This window comes from Plectropomus leopardus, chromosome 2 (assembly GCF_008729295.1).
Source record: "Plectropomus leopardus isolate mb chromosome 2, YSFRI_Pleo_2.0, whole genome shotgun sequence".
Classification (NCBI taxonomy): Eukaryota; Metazoa; Chordata; class Actinopteri; order Perciformes; family Serranidae; genus Plectropomus; species Plectropomus leopardus.
This window is the reverse complement of record NC_056464.1, coordinates 22,943,471-22,965,669: the sequence shown is the minus strand read 5'-3', so window position 1 is coordinate 22,965,669 and position 22,199 is coordinate 22,943,471. Positions and strand designations below refer to the sequence as shown.

Here is a 22,199-nt window from a genome sequence, read left to right as displayed (position 1 = left end):
CTCCTCCGAGATAAGAAAAAAAACAAACAAAAAAACACTGAAAAATACAGTTTTTTTAAAAAAACTTGAAACTGTTTTATTCTGTGTTTTTACTGCTTTTGGATGCAGTATTTAACATTACATTACATTAGTCTTCATTCAAAATCATTAGTTGAGAAATTATTTCAATTGGTGTCTAAGTTGATTTGAATAATTATTTTAAATTTAACATACAAGAAGACATGTAACAGATATAACACATTAACACTTATTTAACACTACTTAGTATAATTTTTTAATATAAGTCATGTCTCTCTAATTGTATTATTATTATACTGTTTTCAAATTATTTTTGTATTTAATACATCCTGTTTCAATAAAACTGTATGGGAAGTAAGAAAATACATACATAACAATACATTGTACAGTTACAGATTACAGATTATAGATTGTATTTTACAGTTAACATAATACTGCAAAATAAAACTTCAAATGTTTTACTGCAGAAATAACAAACCTTGTCAACCAAAAGACAAGTAGAGATGGATATTTAAACTGCTTGGTAACAATTACAACTTGTTTGGAGAAGGAATATGAATGCACAGCATTCAAGAATATCAGCAACATATAGTTCACTTAAATCGTAATCACCATTTGTGAGATTTCTGTCATTGTCTCACCTCATAATATGGATCAACACAAAATACAATAAAGATTTTTTGGTTGAGTTATGTAGTCCTCCTTTCTGTCAGCACTACAATATACAGTACAAAAAATAATTTGCTGACTAAAATTTCTTGTCATTGATTGTTTAATGAAAGTAGCTAACAAGCCATAAATTCAACAGCAATTTGTATTCAGACATCACAGTTGCATAAGAGGGTTTCCAGACTATTCAAGAGCGTTTTAATGATGGTACAGTTGACCTTAGACATCGCCCACACAAATTACTCATTTGGCACATAATGGACCATTTCAGTTAAGTTTCATTTATTGAGAAGACAAAGTTTTCAATCATTCTATCATCCTGAAATGGTTGCAATGAGTCGTTGGGAGGTTATGAAAGCCACATGATAATGTCTGACAAGCCTAAACGAAATACCACCAAAGAAAAAGTCTCGAGTCAATATGGTGCAAATTCCCCCTCATGAACACACATTAAACCAATCACTGCGCGTTAGCATTTCAGTGGGCCACAGACCATTACCGGGCGCTGTAATTATACCACATATTCCATATATTACTTTGAATGAAAGAAGTCCAATTACAATCCTTTTACTCTGTCTCTCAGTATGCTGGCTGATGCCTCCATAAAAGTCTGTGATTAAATTACTCAGGGGAAAGCACTCACATTTTATATGACAACCCCTGACGCATCGTTCAGCCACGAATTCCCCGACCGGCAGCAAATCTTCCAAGAGGCTCTGACTGCGGACAGGTGACTGAGAGAGACGGAGAGACAAGCCCGTCCAGCTTTACGCCTTTATGCTATTACTCTCTGTCCCTGCTTATTGATATAGAGCTAACTTACCTGCCATACATATTGTATCATCTGACAGGAACATTAGGAGGAACGTCACTGCATTTTTTGACCGCCCTCCTCCTGCTGCGTTCTGTTTTCTCTCTACAAAGCTGTCAAAATGTTAGGAAACACAATGCTTATCATCTTGTAACAGCACTGTGTATAAATGAAGCATGTGCGTGTGAACTCAGGGGCTCTCCAGACAAAATCATAACTAAACTGGGGTTATTCATAACTTTTTTGTCATTGTTTGAAGTAACACAAGCGGCGATACCCACCTCCAACCGGCCCTCTTTCAGTTGAAATACAGTCAAAGGCTTCAAATGAATATACAGTAACTAGCTACTCCCACATGTTCCACTGAGGCTGAAAATTCCCTCATCTGAGAGGAGTGTCTGCTGCACGCTGTAGGTGTTGCTGCACTGATGAACACTGGACACAGTGTGAGAAACGCTGTTCAAGGCACACAAACTGAAAACTTAACATAACACTCAAATGCTACTTTATTCAAGAATTTATCCCCCCCACCCGCCTCCTACCTTCCTGTCCATGTACAGGAGTCATTTTAGACAAACTGTGTGAAAAGTTCAAGAAATTTCCCTTCGTTTTTCACAGCAGAGAAATTCAGAAGTCGTTCAAGTCGCGCTGGAATGTGAAATGTGAGTTCTGGGAAGACCAGACAGACAGACACACACACAGAGGGCCCCCTCTGACAAGGAAGGAAACCTTAACTTGTCAATCACGTCACTCCTCTGTCAATAGCTGTTTAATCCTCTGCTGAAAGCTGGTGGGTGCTGGATCTAGAGGCAGACAGGAGGTTAAAGGTGAAGCGAATGACAACCCCCATCCAACATTTTCCATCGTCGGAGCATATTTGGCTGAGAGGTAAGGATCTCATTGTTTTTTGTGAAAGCAGACAACTGAGTTTCTAATATCAAGGCTGCAGCGCTGCTTGTGACAGTGATACTGATGGAAGTGATACTGAGGGGGAAATGCAAAAATGCTTGTTATCAACTTTTGCAGATGGCATAAAATGTCTCTGCCTGAGAGCAGATTCTTCATGCCTTACTAGCCATCCAAAAAAAAAAAAAAGCATGTTAAAGTGTATAGCTTTATAGTCTGCCTGTCTAATAAAAAGACAGACAGTTGAGTCAATTGCAGTTATATGTGTGGGTATAAACCAATCATAATGAAATGAGCACAGTGAAGACAATGCACTCGTTTTGAACAAAAATACATTTGAGCTTATATAAGCCTCATCATCTCCATGACAACGGCTTTACTGGTAACATGAAGCCGTATTTGTGTATAACCACAGCAACGTCATCCAATTGAATTAAGCTGCACCTGTGCACATTATGGATGGAAATAATAGACTGAAGGCTGTTCCAGTGAGCCTGTTGCTGACTGGATATGGGACTTTTTCGTTTTGTGTTGCATGACACCGAGAGTGTATTTTTTCTCACAGAAGAAAAAAATGATTCATTACTATATAACAGCACAAGATTAATTAGCTGATAAACAAAAGTGATAGCCAGATAACAAATCTTACATTTTTGTTGTATCGTTTCACATTGAGCCGTGAGAAAAATATGTAATTTTACCATTTAAAAAAAAAAAGCCTCTGATCTTCTATCAGTTATCTCGTAAAATCCATTTGTCACATTTGGAACTGCTTTATTATTCTGCTACATGCTAATGATGGCAAAATATTGTGCTTCCCAGTGCACCATTGCAAGACAAACAAAATAAATACACTCTTAAACATGCATGAAAAAATGTTTTAGCACAAACTCCTGGATGTACGATGCAAATGGAAGAAGCAGACAGTCAAATAAATTGCTTCATTGTGAACTTTTTTCCACTTTGTTTACCGCTGGGATATAAACTAAACACCTGATTTGTGGAAAGGGCACCAGTGCTGAGATGCATACAGAGAATATTAGATCAGAACCAATAGTAAGATGTATAAGATGAATAAGATGTGGTAAGGACAGGCTTCTCTCTGGTACACTGGCTGCTCCATCCAATAATTGGAGGATGTTATGCCGGCTCTGTCAATACATTTTCTCGGAGGTCCTGTGCCAATGAATATTTATGATTAATACAGCTATTTGTAATAAATATTTGATGTTACTCTATTTACCAAGCTGGTTGTATAGAACAAGGTTTCAGGAGGTGTTCATGCTATTCATTCAGTCGGGTTTAGTTTAAAATACAGAATATTTGTTCACTTAGCAAACATCAAGTTAGCATTATTTTTTTTCCAAATTAAGTTTTAGACATTAATTTAAAATTTAGTGCATCATTTATTATCAATATGATGGTATATTCATTGTGTCCTGTAATGAGTCATGTCCGTCAACAACTGAGTGTGTCGAGGTATTTGTTGTCTCCATGGCTGAGGGCCACTAAGCTTTCTGAGGAAAAACACCTGAATCCTTTGCCCTCACTATGTGTGTATATACACAACAGGTATAGCAGGCTGAACACGCTTCCAGTTAAGGCACAAGACAGCAGTTGACGAGTTAGAGGTAACAAGATACAATTATGACACTGTGAATACAGAATTGGACAACACATTTAAAGTTAGCGATTGCAAATCAGAATAAGATAAACAAGAGTTATAGCCATCAAATCTCCCACAGAGTTCATTATGCTGTTCTACCGTACCCCAGAACAGATAAACCAAACATTGGCTCCAGACAGATTCATTCATTTTTTTTAATGTTTTTGTGATGGCCACTGTAGTTCTCCTTAATGATTGGCACACTGAAGAAGTTTTAGTTCTGCAACCTTACTTATAGATGCCACAAAGTCACACACGCTTAACATTTAAAATAGCTGAAATATTTCCAGTTGAAATACTGAAACAGTCGTAGCTGAAGGAGCTGTTGTCTTACAAATACTGAAACAAGCTGATTAAGCAGCTGAAAATAAAAAAGGATTATAAGTTTCAGCAATGTGTAAGCTCCTAAATGAAGTTGAAGTGTGAGCGCCGAGTAGGAAGGAATTGAAATGTCAGTCGAAGTGATAGTGTATAAGTGGTGAAAGGAGCTGAATTGTTATTCGAAGAGTAAGAGATGCAGGTGAGTTTCAGTGATACTGAGGAATTCAACACAGGTGAGGGTTGCCTACTTGCCTACTGTCAGAAAAGGTGCTTAAAATCACTACACTAATAAAGCTATAAACACAATAATATAATTGTGCATCAACATGCTATTCAGTACGCTAAAACAGTGATTTCGTTTTAATGTCGAATGTCCAAAACCAAAATAATGTGAATTTCAGGTTATTTCTGGTAAAACATTACATGATGCTAACACTGGACACTGGGCTAGAATAAGTACCCCATAATGCTCCAGTTTAAGTGGAAATATGTAAGAAGTGTAATATTTAATTTATAGTTTTAAAATGATTTTTAAGTATTTTTTAAATAATAATAAAATACTAATCGAAAATATATTTCCAATAATTATTATTATGATTCGGATTATTATTGTTGTCATTATTATTATTATTTTATTTCTTGGTAAATCTTTCCATGAAGACCACATCTGTAATGCATTATGAGGACATTCATAGTGAATTATAATGCATTCATAATGCTATATGACTACACTCATAAACACACATAACGCTAACTGATACACTATATCAAACATCATGTATGTGACTTATAACGAATTTTAAGTATCAAGTGTCTGATGGATGCTCTTGACTATTGACCAAAAATATTTAATTTGGTCGTATAATTTATTGCCAATTACAATACATTTTTGTTAATCGACTGATTAGTTCATCAACAAATGGTGTCAACTCTAAAACTACATGTTTAAAGTGTCTGTAAATGTTATTTAAAGAAAAAGTTCAACACACTTGATAACTGTGTTTGTTCAAATACAAGTCAGTGATCTATCAGTAACACACCACAGTACACGGAGCAGGTTTGTTTACATTTTCTAGCAACATGAGGAAAACGGCGTCCACTTATTCACTTGATCGCATCTGTTTTCAATATCACTCCCATGTCCATACGAGTACGTGCCGTAATATACAAAACGACAGACGTGAATTAATGATAATGGTGCAGATGTTTGAAATAATGGAGGTGTGCTGGTAAATGTTGTGATAATAGGTGGGTGACCGAGGCACATGGAATTTAAGATCAAAGAGGAGGACTAAATGCTTTGTAGAAATTTTAATTCATGATCTCAGAGGAGGAGAATGGGATGCATGGAGGTGTGCGGCTGATTCAGTAATAGAGCCAACACGAGATAAAAGCAAAAGCCTGTAATGCACTGTGACACGAGGATCACATCAAGAGAAGAGAAAAGAAATGGTGAAAATGTTCGTCTGATAAAAAAGCCATGTTTTCTGTCAAATATTAATGACTCCATGAAAGGCTTTACTCATAACAGCAGCTATTCTGAATTTATAAGACAGCACAGTTACACAGAATAGTGATAAATAACTTCTTCCAGCTCTCACAACCACACCCCTTTCTCTTTTAATAGATGGGTACACAACACAGGCATCTATGTCTGTCTGTGCCGCTTTCTCACACACACAGTTTCTTAACAGAAAAACTGTGTGTGTGCATGTGCAGTGTTTGTGCAGCACTGACTTATTTTTCACTTTTCCCTTTAACTTCCTGTGAGTCACCAGCAGTGGAGGAAATACTTTACAGCTGTACCTTCATTTTTATGTGAAAACACAGCTTAATGCACACCGAGAACAAAAGCAGGAATCTGGTACAATGTTTTGCCTCACTTGTAAATTCCTGTGCACCTACTTAATTTGCTTTGCCGCTCAATGGTAAAGTGCAGTTATAGAGCTGTTACATAACCTTTGCTTATTTAAGTATGTCATGAGCCCAGAGTGGCTTATGTAACTTTACAAGATGGTATAAATCTGTAGATCCTCTCTTCTTTTTACTTATCTGAAAATCCAAGATACATCTTTTGTTTCGATGGAAATAGCTCGCGGAGAGTCTGTGAGAAAGTAGCCTTGATTATGGTGCATGAGATTAGTTTCTCTAAAGTGGATGGTGTCTCCACAGATGTCTTTTTTTAATACCACAATTAATGTGATGCAGTGCAGTATTAGTTGCAAATGCTGCCTGTCACAAGAGAGACGCAGGGAGAAAAGGAAAGAAGATATTCTTTATTTCAGATCTTCATAAATAATGTTTCACCACACGAGGAATGAAAAGCGCTTTGATGACAGTTAGAGCTTGATGGCTGCTTGTTTGTCATTCACAGAACTACAGGGACAGATTAAATGACTGTAAATTAAATTTTGTTAAAAAAAAAAATTGAATCCAAAAAACACCACCTTGTCGAGGAGTAAACTATGATGCAGTCAAGATAAACCTGTCACTGTGTATGCTTCTGGATGAGTTGTTGGAATGTTGCCCCGGCGTTACATAACCCCAAAGGCTTTCACTCAGATTCATAGAGCGAAGAGTATGGTGGAGGGGGCTGTTTACCTCTCTGCTCTCCATTGTGATTTATAAACTGAATTAATTCTTGAAAGAGGGACTTCCTCACAGATAGAAAACATTTTTTTTTTTGCCATGACTCCATCTGATGTCAGAGCTCGACTATGGACCTAAAGGCACATCAGTCAGCAACGTCACCCTCTGCCCATTCCTGCTCTGATTCTAGATAGTTTGGTGTTGGTGAGAAGCACCTACAATATGTAAAAATTTAATTAGATAATTACAGGAAGGAAACCACTTACAGGAAGTTGATCATCATAATTAGAAAAGAAAATGATTCAAAGATATAAGAACGAGGAGGTGTGGCTAAGGGCTCACTCATGATCAACGCTAGATATGTATATGGACATGAACAGAACTGTTCATTTGTCGGACGTTTCTGCAAACAACATAATAATGCAAATTAAATGATATGACTACAAGCTATGAGTAAGATAACCATTATAGGAAATGGTTCTTAGTCAGAAAAAGGTGAGGTTTTCCTGTTTTTCACATCCTGTTCGACATTGCACAAAGGTGGTTGAAAGTTAGTCAGATCGCTGGTAAAATACCAAAATTTTGTGTTTTTTGTAATGAAAAACAAATCATTGCTGTAGAATTCAGTAAAGGCAACTGAATGCTAACACATTAGCCACAACAACTTTATGAAGTGATAATATGTCAGAGATGAGTGTTTCTCATGTTCTTGTTGAGTTTTTCTGCCCCCAAGTGACCAAAAAGCAATTAATACAACTTTAAAGGTTTAGTACGTAAGATTTAGTGTCATCTATGAATTTGCATATTGCAACAACTGACACTTCACATGTGTGCTAAGCATGTCGGAGATTTAGTTTGTCCATACTGGGTTACTGCAAAAATATCATAGCTGACTTCTTGGAAGAGGAATCGCTCCTTATGTTGATATAAACAGCTCATTCTGAGGTAACAAGGAAACCACAACAATTATTATTTTTAGGTTCTTATACACCGATGAAAATATATTTATGAATATTATATACCATATCTGGTGATAGATGTCCCTAACTTCTATTAATATGACCTTTAAAACCCACCAGATTTTCTTATTATAGTAGAATTAGATCAAATAAGTTTAAAATTCTAAATACTATGTATTTTTTTTACCTCTAAATTCTTAAAAAATAAAAAAAATAAAAAAAACCTTGGATTGTGCGGATAATAGATGATATTTTAATAACAACTGTTGTACTCACACTTCACTTTACAATATGAACATACAGTAAAACATCAGCATTATTAATGATAGTGTCCTTTCAAATAGAATATTTTTAATTTAATTTTCACTCATGTCTATTTAGGTTTAAATTTTTAATTTAAAAAAATATATAAATTGTGCAATATATGTGTTTACTTCTGAAGCAGAAAAACTATTTTTTTATGCATTATTATATTCTATATCATATATGTTTGTGGTCAAATTCGCCAGTATGCTGGGTATTCATATGAGGTGAATTCTACAATAACAAGTATGAGCATTAATGTGCCATACAGGAAGTGGGTGTTAGCAGAACTAACACTTGTTGGACTAATGGTAGTTCTTGTACTCAGCCATCATATAAATAAATCATTTTGTGGCATTTAATTGGATCTTTTTGCTTTTTCTTTTTTTTTATACACTTTATATCTCATATTTTTTCCTCCTCATATTTCAGCCTCACTCCTCTGCCCCTCTAGCTGTCAGACCAGGCTACAGTCGGGGACATTTCAAAATCTTTTTGTATCAGCCTTGTTTGGCTCGCTGCCTGCCCCACAGGTCGGCTAGCCACCGGGAAAACTCCAGGCTCTCCAGATGGCCGGTCCGCTTATGAAAGCAAGTTAGCAAGCCCTTTTGAACAGCAGTGCATGCTAAATTTCAAAAGATATTTCAGTTCATTGGTATTCAGTAATATTGGTAAATCAAATCTATATTGTGCAGCATAGAGAGTGATTCTGATGGAGTTTACTTTTAGATTTAGTTAACCATCATAATAAACACCATGAAGTTGGTCTTCTCTTACAACTATCCATCAACTCTCTTCTCCAAATCATTGTAAAATTCCACAGTCAACAAAGTTGTAAGTATGGGCAAGAGATACTGTAAGGCAGGAAGTCACTGAGCTCTTTGCTTCCTGTAGGCTGCCATTTGTTGTGGTGGAAACTATGAAACAATAATAAAGCTAAAGTATGTACCAACTCAGGAGCTGGATCCCCCGCAGCTGGCATTTCTATAACAAATATGTTATAACAGAAAGGCAACAAGGCCTGTCCTGTTTCACATGAATAAAAACACACAGCTTTATTTTTCTCAGATTTAGAAGACACAACTTCGCAGCCCTCCGTATCCCATATAATCCACTGTGGACCAGTCAGTTGTTTAATGGCTTGTTCAGATGATCCCTGTCATATGACTGTGGTGTATTTACAAGGTACTTGGTTTAGCTACATCACATGAAATGGACCAATGAAAATACCACAGCAGGATGTAGATAATGTAAATAAGACATGAACATCGTAGTTCTTAAAAAGCAGCTTGGACACGATGTTTATAACTATATTAAATAGTTTACCTATATTATACAAGTTTTATATTTACAATATTTCTGATGCAGTGTGAATTATGTGATTGCGCAACATCACAATGTGTAATATATAATTCATGAAAATATCACAGTATCAGAATCATGAAACTTTTAAACAATAAATTATATTTTATATTGTACATTAGTTTTAAAAGGGACCTATTGTGCTTTTCCTCATTTTCTGTCATATATGTAATAGGCTTTTAATCGTAACTTCATTTTTTGAACTTTGTTTAAAATGTCACTAATAAATCTACCTTCTACCTTCTATTACAGTGATGGACATTATTATTACATGTTGCCAAAGTTTAAAACAACAAGGTAAAAGTTCAATACATAAAAATAATCCCTGTGAGCAAAAACCTCAGGTTTCAGACTGTTCTAAACACTCTGATTCTAATGTTTTTCTACTTTGGCTACAAGCTGTGACAGATTTCTTTATATATCCATCTGCTTCATTCACGTTATGGCAAGTGATTGCATTACATTACATAGCTTACAAAGCCACATGTAGCTACATGCTATCAGCAATATACAGAATGTAAAATTGATTGCTGACGTTATTTTGCCCCGTTTTTTAACAGGATAAAGTGCCACTTTACACTCCCTGACTGCAAGTACACTTCTACATAGATGCTAATGTCATGGAAATATATTATCTTGGTTGCTGATATTGTTAACTCCACTGCAGTCATTTCCTGGGTGGCAATGATGGTGCAAAGATGACAAGATGCATGAGACATACACACACACAAAAAGCTGATCAATCAAAGCAGACTGTGCTTTTTTGGAAGCAGGACTTAAAGAGACAAGCTATAAACCCAGCATATTGGACAGAGGGTGATTACAGGTGTTCTATTAAGGCAGTACAAGGACAATAAATGAAACAAAGTGTTTTTTAAACATTATGGCGTGTAAATGTTCTAGCGTACACCTATAATGTAAGTACAAACTTGAAAATCTCTTTGATGTTAACAATTTTGGTGCAGCTTTAACCTGACATTCAGGTCTTCTGAAAGATGCAGCCCATAAAGATGGCTGGCCTCCTTTGAAGCCTTAGTTTTAGCTAAAGATGTGTAGTACCATGTTGTGGTACTTGTTATCATGGGTAGGCCATAATAACACTTCAAATACTTCTCTAAATATTGCACATAAGTAACACTAAAGACATTTCTTACTGATGTCATTAGTGTATTAAAAGGAGGATCAGTAGGATTTTGATGTTAAGTGGATGATGGAAGTCACTTATATTCACACCACAGTACAACATTGTCATTAACTGGCAACATCATAGGTTTGTCAATAAAATATTGACATAAAATTGCTGATGAAAGCCAAATGGCATATTATATTTCAAAATGTGATGCAGGTATATGAAGACTTTGTAATTCCTATGGCGAGACTTTGACACAGTGCCAGCGTCTGTACAAACACGCAATTTCTCAAAACCTTTTCTCTCTTTTCAAACATGTAAATGTTTTAATTAACTAATGTGGAACAGATTCTTGTTATGAAAGACTTGTTTTTAAAAGATAGACATTTTTTCATATCAAACTTAATTTAATAGTAATCTCATTTAAAAAAATGAATATTTAACTTAATCTTTTGTCTGCGAAGACACAAATACATATCTCCCTTCGGTATGTCATACTAAAAAATGCTGAATATGGCACTATAACCAAAGCAATTTTCACTTAAAGACATGGTATTAACATTAAAGTCAAATATTAACAAAGCTGCGAATTACTTGTCCGACTTGTTGTACAGTAATTAATTCTGAGACAACAGCAACTAAATGCACGGGAGGTAATTATTTTTGTTTTTGTTTGGTGAATGCTTTAAGCAACAGGCAGAGTGATTGGCATCTAAATAGTTGTCTCCAGTTTTGGAGGACATTTGAATTATACAACAGAACCTTAATTATAGTGAATACAAATCATTTGCATGGCTGTTATTTAGGAATTCCCCATTTTTTCGTGAACAAATAACCAAAAATTATATTAAATTACAGTATTTTTCGACTCAGGAAGAGAAGCAGATGTTAACTGCTTTAAGAGCTGCAAGATTAATAAGGTTTATAAAAACGGCCAATACGCTGCAGAGCATCACGTCTGAAATTCAAGAGCATCAGAAGGATGCAGAGGAGAGATTGAACCATGTATCTTTTCTTCCCTCTTGCTCGACACTCTTCACATTCAAATGACCTCTGAAGGCGGCGTGGGGATCTGCCTGATAGATATTACAGTATTTTGTCTGTGTCTGCTATGTGCTAGACTTCAGTGGCACCCTCCCCCACCATGTGAGCTGACCTTTCATATTTAGTATAGCATGTTGGGTAAAGGTCACCTCTGTTTTGGCTTCTCTCCACTGGTTTTGTTGTGCCATTGGAAATTGCCCACAGAGTCTTCAATATATAAATATTTCCATGTTGCTCTCGAAAAACATGCAAAGGGCAAGTAATCACAGTGCGTTTTCAGCAAGTGGGTTTTGGGATTCCTAATCACGCCGGGCTGATTAGCTTGCACCTGAGCGCACAAGGCTATAATGTTGTGAGTTTCTCCTCTCATTAATTCCCATTACTTGTATTCAGCCATGATCAGCTTTGTGTTCTTGTGACCTGACGTCTGGGGCATGCAAAGCTTGAAATTAGCGTAAGACCTTATGTATCATGTGTCATGAATTGAAAAATAAAATACTTTGTAATCGGGAAAAGCTTCACCTGTTCAGAGCACTAAATTACCAAGATATAAATATATAAATTTCCCTTCCAGCGGCAGATTTAATGTCACTAGCATGTTTTTTCTTCCTCAGAGTTCACTTTCAATAGAAAGGCAATGGATTTTCTTACATTAGATTTCCCAATCACATAAAGTGCCTGCTGCGGGCTCCCCGTGACAGGTGCAGAAACCTAAACAGCCTCTTTGAAAACTGAATACCTCATTGCTAAAAAACCACGTACATTATTTCATTACAGGGATATCTTAAAGTAGTGGGCAAGACACGTCTCCATTCCTCCATGTTCAGTATATTATTGAAACGATTTCGACCTTCAACATATTTCACTCATCCACCGGAATTTCAGACTTCTGTTTCATCACGCTGTCTTTCATTCTGTCATCATCTCTCTCTGTGGTGGTTCTGTTTTAAGACTTGGGAATGTGAAAGGCTCCAGTTAAGCTTCAAATGGTCCCCCTCCTCTTCTCAATGAGATGGAAACATTAATCAATTAGGTTGGCCCTTAAAGGATCTGAAGGAGATGAAGCTCCCCTCTCTCTGAAAATGAAATGCCACAGACTTTTAAATCCAGTCAAAGGGCATTTTTCCCAATCTTGCTCTCTTCTCTCTCTCCCCCCTCCCTCCTCCCTTTCATTCCCCACTCCCTGTTTCATTCATCTTCCCTCCCATCCCCCTCTCATTTCTCATGTGCAACATAAGTAGAAGGTCGGGGAATGAGAGGATGATGAAGAGGAGGGTTTATTTGGGAGTGAAATGGGAGGATGAGGGGATGATGGGGATGTGAAAACATGAGTTAAAATAATATTTTCCTGAAACACATCTCATGGCTGCAAATGAACATTTTTCTAATTGTTTTGCCTCAATCAAAAATATATTTACCTTGTTTCTCCTAACATCGGTCAAACTTTGGATTATTTTTGTCTCGATGCACCGAAACCAGCTATTGTCCATATACTTGACATGCAAATGGTACCACAAATAATATATAATTTAATAAAATGTCATGCATCTGTATATGAATTGCAAATGTTTTAAGTGGTTGGTTTGTATCTGGTAGAAATGCAACAGCAGCTAATTACTAGTATGGAAAAGGGTCACGCAGAGGGTGGAGCAGACTCCATGAATGGCAGTTGTTTCAATGGCCGATTGTCCAAAGGAACAAGAGACAACATAGTCTCATTATTGAAGGTCAGTGGCTAGAAAAGGTTAGCAAAGGTTCACCATTGAACAGCCCTTTGTGGTGAGCCTGCCACGGCCTCGCTCAGAATTTATTCACACAAGCTTTGATACAAAACTCAACTGGGTAAAGAGAAGTGCAAATTCTGCAAAGCATTCTTTGGCATGTAATTGTTGTTATTCTGGAACTGTCACACATTTTAGTTTATTTGCACATTTTTAATTCAGTTGATGCTACGCCAGGAAATGTTTCTGAGTTGTGCATATTGTCATTTGAAACGTCTGCAGTTTCCTTGTCTGGATATTTTGATGATTTTTCAACCAGATTTGTGTTATAACAGCGTGGGCAGTGTGTTTGTGAATGAACTGTAGTAAACTTCCCTCCATCATACCTACTGCTGTATCTCCATACTCATCTCTTAGCTCAAATTTTTCACTTGCTTTAGGGCTGTTGTTTGAACTACAGATTGTACTTTTTTTCGTATTCTTGCCATCACGGCACAGAGAGTATAAAGGTGGATTGAGAGAGAGACCACACCTCTCGCTCTCTCTCAAACTCACACGTAACTCTGATCAAATGTTAAAACTAGTGCTGATCACAAGATTACTATATTAGGTTACTATATTACCCATTTCTATTCTACTGCTTCCCTGGGAACAATGGCCCGGCTTGTATACAGTGCTGCAGGGATGATGTTTATTTGTAGGCCAACACAGCAATTAGCATCACCCTGGTTCCCTCAACAAAATGCCTATGGGATTTTTCCATTGAATTTTGAATTGTTGCAGAAAATAAGAGGTCTCGCAACCAAAAGTTTATGATGTTTGGTTCAGCAAGATAACGTTCACAATTGAACACCAGTTTTATGATTTTTTAAAAATCTAGACGCCATTGCCTGAAGTAGAAAGCTAACGTTAGACTACAACTGAACTACACCATGGTTCCATGACTTCAGGCATTTTTTGAAGATATTTTTTGGGGCTCTTATTGCCTTTATCAGATAGGACAGACATAGCATAAAAGGGGGAGAGAGACAGGGGACGACATGCAGTAAGGGGCTGAGGCTGGACTTAAACCTGCAGCCACTGTGGTGAGGACACAGCCTCTGTACATGGGGTGCCTGCTCTACCAACTGAGCCATTGGGCATTTCTATGATTAGAGGACATTGGGTGACCTCAGTGGTGGGGTTGGGGGAGTTGTTGGCCGATATGGCTTTAAAATAATACCAGGATATTCTCAGGCTATATCACGATACACAATATATATCTCGATATTATGAAATCTACTCTACTGTAAGCTACTAAAACACAAATTATTAAATGAACAACAGTTACAATAAAGTTGAATAAAATACTGTTATAACATTAAATAAAGTTAAATAAAGTACTGTTATATCTAAACAAATCAAAGCAGCGCTTTTATGGTGCTTTTATTTTAAGGGACCCAGCTCGTCTCGAGCCAGAAGCGTCAATGTTTTTGCTGTGGACTTAAAGCTTCCAATCAACAGTTGGATGTTAGCGATAGCAGTAAGTTAAACTGTAACCGCAGTATGAGGATTCATGCACTGTGAGCTAGAAACAACCTATAATACCTCCAGTTCATAGACTGCCAAGTACGAGGCTGTACAGTCATGTTTGGCATGATGACATCTTGTAGTCTCATTTAGCCACTTGTTAGCAGTCACATCTTTTAAGAAATGTTAAAGCTTCAAAATTTGCAAGTGGGGTATTAACTGACACATTTTATGTCGTATAACAAAATGTGAATCTGTCTTTAACTTGTGTTAACAAAAAACTGATTGACTTCGAGATGAGGAAACCGGAGCTACTAAAGTGCAAAGTGATTTCTAGGTTTTTGGACTCATTCCTGCGCACCTCTATTACGTAATCGACTTGCAGAAGCGTTTATTGGTCCACTGCAGTGCTGTGCATTCTGGTAGTTGTAGGTTTTCTACCTCTTGAGTTAAAGCGAATGACACAGTCCTTTTGATCGGTTTTCTCTGGTTATGTAACACCAATATCAAAAGTATTTGCTTCCTTCTACTGTATAGACAGCCCAGTTTTATGAAAAGACCATCTTTGCAGCAGTGAAAGACCTTGTTAAATTAGTTTTTCATGTACAGTACATTTTTGCTCACCATAGGCAGTTGAGCTCTTTGAGAGAACATACAGAAACATGATCCCATAGGGGAGCAAATAGAGCAAATAAAATTTACTGGGGGTCATTGAGATGGAGCACAAAAAAAAAAAAAAAAATTCCCAGACAAGAACGGGGTCTTTTGTAAGAATTTGGTCAGTGTGTCTGTGTTAGGCAATATGAAGTCACTTGTGTCTAAAAATCCTGGTTGTTGAATCTGGAGTCATTATACACCTTGTTAACCCAGAATTGTTTTCCCCCAAACCCTGTCATGTCATCATTTCCATTGTTTGTTGTTGTTTCCATGAATTAATTTCCTTGTTTTCTATTTGCGATCATGGTAGTTTTGAACAAAATAATAGCAATCATTTGACGTGCATGGTTTAGGAGAAACAGCCAAACTTACTGAGCCGAATGGTTTTTCATTCAACACATTTAGGCTGCTAGAGACGAGCGGAAATGTGAAAGTGAAAAGTTAAGCACCTGAGTACCAGCCTGATTAAGCTTAAATTGACATAAAGTGAAATTCGTTGTACGAGACCAAAGTCAAAGGCAAAGTCATTTATAGAGACATTTACAAAGCATTTTTCTGCCACAAAGTGATCGACAGAACACAAATGACACAAATCAAAGCAAAGGTGAGTCTTTTCAGCATAATCAGTTTCCACTGGTTGTCTTTTTTCCACAAATTTGCTGCTTCTTTGCAATACTGCGAAACCAGTGTGTTTTCTGTGTAAATTCAGGTCATTAATGAGTCATCTCTCCGTTTAATGGACCTATTGAACTATTTCCTGTTTACCATTTACTTTGCTGTTTGCTTTTCTCAGGACGACCTTATATGGAGTTGCTACCAGTGAACAGAGGCAATGCTGTTACAACATTTACATTAGTGCTAAATTAAATCAGAAGGGAAGTTATCAACATTTAGGACTTCCTATATGGATTAAAAGGAGAAGAAAATCTATAAAACATCCATGTGAAAAAAACCTGCTCTGATATTAGTAAAGAAGTCACCTGACCTCTAAAAACTTCTGACAGTAATTTCTGAACCTGAAAGCTTTGACCTGTTTTACAAAGAATACCCATTAATATTTCACGCAAAATGACCAACAACGAAAGTCCTGCTGTGTCTGATGAAACTGCACCTAGACAGCTTCACTTCCCATAACTAGTGGAGAACTGAAGGTCTTATTATAGTGACATAAAATAACACTTGCATAACTCTGCTTATTTGTTACAGATGAGAGAGTAGGCTAATGTGTATTCTCTCGTGTAGAGGAGGACACTTAAGAAATACTGAATTAATGTACAGTAGGACCTCTGAAATACACAGTGTGGTGCATTTTTCCCCCTAGACAGCTCTCTTTGTTCACTTCCTGTGCTTTTAATTAATAATTATTTTAAGTATCTTACCATGCATGCAACAAAGTCAAAGATGTTTTTAAACTGGGTTCTAATGATTCTCATGCTGCCATTCACTTAATCAGAGACATCTAATTCATGACCATAAATGATTTGATCATGATGAATGGATAATCTGTTATCCCGGATTATCCATTCATAATCATATATTTGTTAATAGAGATAAGCATTTACCTCAAAGCGGCACAGAGCCTCAGTAAACCTCACAGAGCAGCTAGCACAGCCGTAGACTCTTGTTTTGTCTTGTTTATCATTATCAGAAGTTTCTATCCTCAATTCATCCATTCTAAAATTAACTTGTGATAGGATTTTGATATTATCAATATTTAGAGTATTTACAGGATGTCTGTTATTTTGACCAATAGTACAGAGCTTCACTTCAAACCTCTGAGAATACAGATGGAGCCTCTGAGGTCACGAATTCAGTCACTGGAGGTGATTAATCATTGTAAATAGCTGACAGTCACATTTTCATGCAAACTGCCTTTAGAATGCTATTCAGAAGCTTTAAACATTACATGTATATCTATAATTAATACATACACTGCAACATATTCGGATTGTTTGACAAAGTTAGAATGTAACATTTTTAAGGGGGTTACAGTCACGATTCAAACTTACATTTTCTGTGATGAAGACTGTTAAATTAGTCACAATCAGTTTTAAGCCCACATAAAAACTACAGCATAGAAGTGGTGCTCTCTTCTTTGTAAAACATGTTGTTTAACTTTTGCTTAAAAAACAACTGAGTCAAATGAAAAGTAGCAAATATCTCAAAGTGTGGTAAAAGCACTTCTAAATTATATACAATGACGTAAAACAAACAAGCAAAAAAAAAAAAACAAAAAAAACCCAAACTGCTAAAAGCCCATCACACTTTGTCTTGAGCTGACAGGAAGAACTATTTCTTTAGTGTTTTTTTAATCTCTTATCAGTGGTAATCAGTGCACATTGCCATGTGGAAAAAGAATTAACAATTCACTTAAATGCAAGAGGAGAAATCTAAAGGGCAGAGTAGGAAATGTTTCTCTCTTTGTCTTGTGCCACTCTTCGTAAATGTTGTGTTTTAAAGTGAAATTGTACACCAATTTAACCAAAACTGACATTTTTCTCTCTGGAGCCACTTGTTCTTGTTAAGCACAGAACATTACTGAACATTATCGAGTCCCTTTACTTGAGAAACTAAAATTTCCAGGGTCTGAGAGTCACCACATCTAAACGTAATTTTTTTCTACTAAAGAAAAATTAGTTAGCAATTTTCAAAAAGTAACATCACTTAAGCTCAGAAGAAGTTATAAAACCAGTACTGCTGACATCATCTAAGTACCCACGGGGTCGTAACCCTTAATGGAAAATATTGTTTTATATTTTCCTCTCATTTCCTGGTGCTCTTACTAAGGCAGTAAAACGTGTTTGTTCTTGCGCATTGCTCTGAGTGGATGAAGGTATAGGCTAGACGATATAATTTGCATCCCACGATGGAAAGAAGTTGAGCGTTATTGAAGGTTTTCTCCCCGTGTCATATCCCCTTTATTTACATGTTACACCAGTCAGAGTCCCTGTTTTGTTTACCCTTTCACCCTGTGTCATCCTTCTCATGCTCTCTTTTTTTCCCATTTACCAAATTTCTACCACTTCTTTTTCAAAAAAATCAAACATCTTCTCTTCTGTGCGGCATTATTCCCATTCTATCCGGCCAATGCTCTGCAAAAAAAAAAAAAAAAAAACTACATGCATTCCTTTCCCATGAGGCCATGAGTCGGCCTGTGCCAGATCCCCCTGCGCACTGCATCTTCTGCTGTAGCAGTGACGGAAAGTCCGAGCGAACAAGTGACAGTATGAGAGAAAGTGAGAAACGGGCGGAGAAGAATCAGACAGACAGTGACACAGAGCCACAGAATGAGAAGAAATCGGCATCTTTGTGACAGTTAACCTTATGAGCTTGGAGTCAGGACAGCCTGAGCTGGCAGCTGATGGCAGACTGCCACAGCGGGCCCACGGTGCGACCCATCTGTGCTGGGTATTAAAGCAGGCTCACACCCCAGGGCCAGAGACACCATGCCGTGTAATAGCTATGCGGACATAGGCACACTCCTGAGGAGGCCAACAAGTCACCCACTGGGATGACAATGGCAGCTTGGTTAACACACACAGACAAAAAAACTCCCACACATGCACCAAAAAGACGAGAAACACACACGCTGACCGTAACTTACATGTTGCTCTGCGTTGCAAAAACACATTATTAATGACACTTCCCTACACGTATGACTGAGCACATAACACCACTCCACCCTATTCTAAAAAACAGTGTGATACACATTTGGCTGTGAGCGGTGTTATTTTCCCTCTCTGCACCTATTTGAAGCTCCGGCTGGACATTGTTCTGTGTTTACATCCTGTTGTGTCCACCGCTGTGTGAGTATGTTTTGCGTTTGCCCAGCTGTGTGTAAATGTGACTGTGCCTCCGTGTGTGTGTGTGTGTGTGTGTGTGTGTCTGTAAGGGTCAAAACTGGAGTATGGTAGTAATATATATGATCTCAGCTTCCATGAGAAGTTTATCTATTCAACTGACTGCTGGATAGAAGTGAGGCATAAAAATGAAATAAAGTGGAGAAAAAGTGAATTTCCAAAATAGCTGTAGGCAGCAATTTAGTGGTCTGGAGAAGGTGAACCAGATTTTTATAAAAAATAACAGTTTAGCATGAACTTCACGGGTAAAATTATGGTAGTATTATACATCATAAGTTATGTCAAAGTGATGCAAGTCATTTTAATATCTACAAGAAACAGGACATACAAATGTATATGTTTATTAAAATATACTGTTTTTAATCTCTTGTATTGCCCTATGATGATCACCAACAGGAAGTCATATTTTACTGACCTTCCTGTTATTCATAAACAAATTTACAATTAATGTATTTGGCCCTTTATTCTCTAAAGTCTACTTATTATTTTAGATATTCTTTAGTTATTCTTTACTCAATTTCAACTGTGCTCCTCCTAATACTCAACATGTCGTTGTGTTAATGGACATCCAACTCCAACGTGAACACAATTTTATTTATATATCACCTTTTCTACAGTTTTACCTGCTAAAACTTAAATTAAGACAGACCCAAAAGAAAAAAAAATCATGGCCAAATTCAAGAATTCATGGCCAAAATGAAAATACTATATTTTGTTGTCTGGATTATAGAAAGACTCCTGTCATACAATGTTATGTATGGACCCTAGGAAGAGTAGTTGCTACCCTAGAAGTGGCTAACGGGGATCCAAATATAAATAGACAAATAAATAAATAAATAAAAGCTAACAAGGCTGTTGGCAGCTTGAACCCTGATTTTCTACTTTTTTAAGTCAAGTCAAGTCAAGTCAGTTTTATTTATATAGCCCATTATAACAAAACATGGTTTGCCTCAGAGGGCTTTACAGTGTACGACATCCCTCTGCCCTTAGACCCTTTACTCGAGTAGTTTTAGAGTTACAAAAATGTATGCAGTATAAAGACACAAACACTTTTGAAACTAGTGCTAAATGACCAGAGAAAACTAAGAAAAAAGACTGTGGCATTTGCTTTTGCTATGGAGATTGAAAACCTACAACTACCAGAAGGCACTGCACTGCACTGCACCAGACCAATAAACTCTCCTGCTGGGGGGTGATGTAATTTAAACTTGTTTTTCCACAGGAAACAATATGGTGGCTGGCTGATAACAAACGTTTTTGAATTACAGTTAAATTGTTAACTAGAATATGTCTCTGAAAACATTTGAGATGGGAAAATGGTTTATAATATTTGATCAGCAATGCTTAGTATTACCATTTGATACACTTTAAGCCTCCATTTCACAATACAGGAAACAGTATGGCGCCAACATCCTATTCAAATATTGCTGTATTACATCCAAACACTGCACTAAAATATGTTTCTGAAGACATTTTAGGTGGGAAATAGGCAATACAGTAAAAAAAAATCTTGGTTTATCAGCGCTGATTAGTCAAACCATTTGATCTGAGTTTAAGAGACAGAGAGATAGAAGGGGTGAATTTCTCGATCTGCTTCTATGTCAGTGGTCGGAAGTACAATTTGTAGTTTGAGCAACAGCCCTAGAGCCAATGATTTAAGTTGGGAGATAAGCAGGGATATCTGGTGACAGAGGTAAGTGTACCACAGTTTATTAACACAGACTTCTGACATGATTTTGAGACAAAGCTGTCTGAAGTGCTTTCAATGCATTTTGACATATACCGCTACTTGTACTGCAGAAGACAAGTTTGTCAGTACCTATTTGTTGACAGATCTTTAAATCTGACTGATTAGAGTTCAAATCGACTGGAGACAGAGATTTGTAATGCTTTCACGAGCCCAGTTTGAGGGGGGACTCCTTCTCCTCTACACCTCCTCTGTCAATCTTCCCAGCCTGTTCCTCCTCTGACCGGTAGAGGTCGCAGCCTAGCAGCCGCTCTGTGGACAGGGGACGCATGGATGTATCCGAGCGCTCCCACATGACAAAGCTACAGCGCGTCTGGAAACCAGGAACGGAGCACGGGCGTTTTTCGGTGGGAGAAACCGTCGACAAGCTCCATTCTGCATTTTTCCCTGCAGCACGGCTCGGCTCGCTCACTAACAACTTCATTGAGCGTTTTTTATTTTCTTGTGATTCCTGAGCCGGGCAGCTCCGGTCTCTTTCTCCCTCTCTCCAAGTGAACTTTATAGGGATGTTATATGAGAGCATCACCGTGCTGAATGCCCAGATAGTACTTAAGTAAAGTGTAGGACGGGTATAAAGAGTGAACGACTGGACAGACTTCTTCTACTACAACTACTTTTTGCTCGGTTTAATACGCAAGAGAAAAGAGAGGGAGTGTGTGTGTGCAGGAGAGCGAGAGAGAGAGAGACAGAGAGAGAGAGAGAGAAGTCGCACAGGTTTTTTGGAGCTACGCTTTCATGCCGTCAGTCTTGCGGACTCTGAGATGGACGTCAGATTTTATCCAGCTCCCCCTTCAAGCGTGGGTTCATGTACGTTACCGACTGACTCCGGTTTGGACTATTACCACTCCAACAAGGTAACAATTATCTCTACTTTACGGGCTTTACAGTCGGTGCAGCACTCGGTGTGTTGATGCACGCGCGCACAAGT

At 37.4% G+C, this 22,199-nt stretch overlaps 2 protein-coding genes across 5 annotated transcripts in view; one reads left to right on the top strand and one right to left on the bottom strand.

Moving 5' to 3' along the window:
• The window catches only part of st7l (suppression of tumorigenicity 7 like), a 93,082-nt gene that overhangs the window by 41,049 nt on the left and 29,834 nt on the right, over window positions 1–22,199 (bottom strand). The gene's annotated exons all lie outside the window — the stretch shown is intronic.
• tox2 (TOX high mobility group box family member 2) overlaps window positions 2,293–22,199 on the top strand; it is a 143,852-nt gene continuing 123,945 nt past the window's right edge. Inside the window, exon 1 of one of the 4 annotated variants that reach the window (XM_042505458.1) lies at window positions 2,293–2,386. Coding sequence is in view for 3 of the 4 variants with exons in the window: in XM_042505442.1 (XP_042361376.1) it covers window positions 22,033–22,125 (93 nt within the window). In the remaining variant the exon portion in view is untranslated. Of the gene's footprint in view, window positions 2,387–21,646; window positions 22,126–22,199 lie in introns of those variants that run through there. The other 3 variants (XM_042505442.1, XM_042505450.1, XM_042505467.1) reach the window with 3 other exon arrangements.